This window comes from Nestor notabilis, unplaced genomic scaffold (assembly GCF_000696875.1).
Source record: "Nestor notabilis isolate BGI_N333 unplaced genomic scaffold, ASM69687v1 scaffold31846, whole genome shotgun sequence".
Classification (NCBI taxonomy): domain Eukaryota; kingdom Metazoa; phylum Chordata; class Aves; order Psittaciformes; family Psittacidae; genus Nestor; species Nestor notabilis.
In genome coordinates, this window is record NW_009934730.1 from 1 (window position 1) to 4290 (window position 4290).

At 45.9% G+C, this 4290-nt stretch overlaps 1 protein-coding gene across 1 annotated transcript; it reads right to left on the minus strand.

Annotated features, from left to right (window-relative positions):
- Nucleotides 1-2384: 2384 nt before the first annotated feature.
- NCMAP (noncompact myelin associated protein) lies at nt 2385-3306 on the minus strand (the record flags this gene model as incomplete). The annotated part of the gene is made up of 3 exons (XM_010017498.1): nt 3222-3306; nt 3009-3093; nt 2385-2522 (listed from the first exon to the last, which is right to left on the minus strand). Coding segments are annotated over exons 1-3 (308 nt in total), but the record flags the coding sequence as incomplete, so codon positions are not given.
- Nucleotides 3307-4290: the final 984 nt, after the last annotated feature.

A 4290-nucleotide genomic window follows, 5' to 3' on the forward strand; every position in this document is an offset into this window, starting at 1 on the left:
AGCTTGGCTGAGGAGGTGCTGCGAGCCCCAAGGATCGGAGCTGCGAGAAGAGTTTCGGGTGAAAAGAACGAGGAAACCCCACACGAGTCCTGGCACGACCCCGCTCCCGAGTGCGCCCTTAGAAAAGCATTCAGTGATTGTTTCTTTCTATGCCCAAATGTTCTCATTGTCACTGCTGAATACCAGTCTTGTAAGGAGAGAAACTTGGCCACAGCACACGGGAAAGAACCAGAAAGACTGCGTGTATCATAGAATCAACTAGACTGGAAAAGACCTTTAAGATGAAGCCCAACATTGCCCCAGGACTGCCAAGCAGAAAGGCACCGCTTTGGTGGCACTAACTGATCAGCTCTGCAATTAGTTCGCAGAGCTTTGTGGATCATCTCTAATGAGTCTGTGTGAACCACAAGTGAGCGTTCCACTCGCATTGCCTATTCTCTCCAAAGGCTTCCACGGTCTCAGATGTCTTTAACAGAGCAATTTGGCATCAGCTTTCAGGTGCTTTGTTAGCTTGGGGTTTTCTAAGCAGCAGGTTTATGTGAGGGCAGCTCGGGGAGAGGTTAAAGTGGGAGCTGGGTGCCTGGACAGCGCAGGTGGAATTGGTGCTGGTGCAGTTACTACTGCAGGACACGGACAGTGTGGGATCGTTCCTGGAAAACTGTTAAATCCACAACAAGCTGCACAAGCGTTAAGTGGCTGCGCAGTGGGAACACAGTGAGTTTTGTTTCTTAAGAAGGTGATTTTGCCCGGTCAGCAAAAGCTCTGGGCTTTGCTGGCAGGAATCAGGATGGCTCGTGGGGCCTCCCCGGCTGTGCCAGGATGAAGCAAATTTTACTGGTAAAAGAGAGGCGTTCGGATTAAGTGACCCTAGTGTGTTCAAAGCAATAATTCTGCCAATAACAGTAATTCTACCAGTCCAGAATTGCAGTGAAACCAAGTGAGCTTCACTGTGCTTAAATTCTGTCAATGGAAAGTAACAAAAATTTGCTAGAAGTAGCTCTAGCTGGTAACGTTAAAAACACCTGTAAGATGGGGCTCATGTTTCCTAAAGATCTTGACTTTGGTACAGTGAAACATGCTCAGGAAACATCCTCAGCTGCCCAGAGATAGAAAGAGGAGGCCAACTCCAAGTTAGAGAACTAGGACAAGTGAAATATTTACAACAAACAGCTGTCTTAATATTTAGTTTGGAATTCCAACTGTGCTCCAGTTTCATACCAAAAACAAAATGCAAAGTAATCAAATTCAGTTTCTGCACAAAACCACGAGTTAGTAAAAATGACCTGTTCAAGGTCAGCCTCATGCTGGAAGCTCTTGGGGATCCATTCTGTTAGAAAACGGTCACTCCTTCCTGTACAGCTCCCAAAAAAGAGGTAAAATGCCCCACATCAGCTTCTTCCCTGTCCTCCCTGCCGGTCCTGTCAGCATTTCAGGGCTGCCTGGGACCATTGCGACTGCACGTCTGACAATGCTGCTGTGTGCTGGCACTCTGTGGGCTGTGAAGGTCCTTGGAATGTCTTTGTTGCATTACTGCACACCCACAGGCATCACACTTGCAAAACAACATCGCTGTCACTTATTTTCTAGAAGAAAAAAATACCTAAAAATAGTTCAAGCCCGGTCTGTGTTGGGGAATGAAGCGTCTCAGGACACGAGTTGTGCCTCGGTGCTTTCGCTGCCTTTCTGTGTTCACTTCTTCAGTTAAAGAACTTCCCAGAGTTTGTGTACAACAAAACATTTGATAGTGAACCTAAAGCAATGGTGTGAGAGTGAAAACCCCGAGACACAGAGTCCATTTGGAAAGGGAGAGGTTACCAACAGCAGAGAAATGGTTTTAAATACCTGAAAATAAAAAGTCCCTTTTTTATGCCAAACCATACATACATGGCGTTAGAAACACAGAAGATGGGTAAAGATAAATACAGGTTTGATACTTCCTGTACCATCCTTCATGTGTAACCGAGGCTACAAACCCACTTCACAGAAATCAGCTAACTCAGGTTCATGTCCAAAGTTTTCTTCCCATTTGTCATCAGCTATTGTAGAATAGAAAAAGCTCCACAGAAGACGAGTGAGCATCTTCTCCTCCTGCAGACAGGCTTGGTATGTTTGGTCCCTCATGCCCAGAGCTCTGTGAGGCACCTCACTGCGTTGCTGGCGATTCACATGCCTCCACCAGTTCATTTCAGTCACAGGGAAAGCATCCAGACCCTTCATTTCTCCTCCCAAAGACAGGAAGTGGGATTAATTACAATCTGTAGACAGAGTAACAACTCATTGCTGTTCCAAATGCAGATTCACTTTGCTGAGGAGTCCCAGATCCACGTAAATGAGAATTCCATCGCTCTGCTCTTGCAGGGAGGATTATGAGTATTCCCAGCTACCTGTTCTGCATGTGGATGTCCACAGGTATGAAGGTCACCGTGGGATGCTGAGGCAGGCTGTGGCTGGGTTGCCCTAATGCAGGCGGCATTGCTGCTTTGGTGGGTTTGGGCTCCAGCTCCCGTTTCACTCTCATGCGTCTGTAAAGGCATAAATGAAATTGTCACCAGAGCTGGCACATGGTAAGTCTTGGGAAGGCTCCTGCAGAAGCAGGTTACATCAAACAGATTCTTAAAAGGCAATATCAAGACAGGATTTCATCCCAAAGATACTAAATGGCAACTCAGGGCTCCTGGAGTGTGTAAGTGTAACCCAGTGCCCTGAAAAGTGTGAAATCAAGCTCTTCTGGCAGCCATGATGCACACCACAGAGCTCCCTTGTGTCAACAGGGACCCCTAGAAACAGCTTCCATCACACATCCTCCATCAAGAACCTCCTCCTGCTTCCCAGCACTTTAATCACAGAACAGCAGCGGGGAGAGCCAGGGACTTCAGTCAAGCTAGCTTAGCATCTCCGGGAAACTTGCAGCAACCAGTACCGAAATGGTCCGTTAGGTGGAAGCACACTCAACAGTGACTTTGGTTCATCCTGTCTCGCCTCGGTGAAGTACAGAGCTTGGCACATACCTGTTATATGTTTTCAGTATGAGCAGAACCACTGTAAAAATAATAATCACTCCTACTACGATGGCAGCAACTATGGCTCCAGAGCCTGGCAGGGAAGCAGAAAGGGAAAGAAGTTTTATGTACAAGGTTGTCATTGTACGGTTTGAAGTTTGCAAAGTTCAAGGTCCGCTTAAAATAAAGCAAACACAGCCACCTCCCCAGTGCTTTTCTTACTCTGATAGAGGCTTTGTTCTTGAGACTTTGTAGTCACGTTTACCGAGAGCTGGGTGTTATTGACCAGTGGTGTGGGTGTCGTCATCTTGAGTCGGCTGCGGGAGAGAAAAAGAAAAGTGAGTTCATAAAACATTAACCAAAATTTGACAGTGAGAATTAGGCAACTCTCCATCAAAGATTCAGGGCCATTAAGTGCAGATTCACTGAAGTGGGGTTCTTCAGATTTCCTTAAAGGTGAAAATCTGGCTCTGCTGAAATCAGTGGAAGCTTTGCTACAACCTAGTCTGGAGCAACTTGCCTTAAAGCACACACTGCTTGGAATTAATAGCCTAAAATAAGATATAAACTCAATTATGCATTGTTATCTGTATATTATTTCTGTTATACAAGTTTTGGATAAATATGTATTGTAAATGCTTTAGGATTTCAGATTATCATTTTAGGTTGAGATTCAAATCACTGCGCAAGTACGCACAAAGAATTCAGTAAGGAGCCTGCACAGAAAGGCTTAAAAACTCCTTTATATGACAGAATTGAGTAGCTTCATGCACCTAATATGAAGAAGAAAAACCATTTAACCCCTAACTGGAAGCTCTAAAAGTTACATGACAAACACCACTGATCCATGACAGGGAAAGATTGCAGTGTGACCACAACGAAAAGGTGACGTGAGTTTGACCAGCACCTTGCTCGTGCTGGTGTCACCCCAGCCTGTTACTGGAGGAGGGCCAGTGCCCACGGCTGAACCCATGCCTGCTCCTGCATGTGGGGAGGAAAAACCAGCTGTAGAAAGAGCAGCGTGTGTGTTTGCTGATTTTATAAGCTTTTTCCAAATGTTTTCTAAATGTGACTAGTAACCTGAGCCATTAAAAGCCTCCTTCAGCCTGAGAAGCGCGTGATACCACTTCAAACAGAGCTCTGAAACCATTTCAGCTCCCAGCTTCAGAGAGCTCATGCACTCAAACTCCCCATCGAAATGAAACTATTCTTCAACACCTGATACTGGAGTTGAGTTTCCCCTTTTCAGATGCTGCCCAGTACAACCAGGCAGGACTCTGCCCTGCTCTGT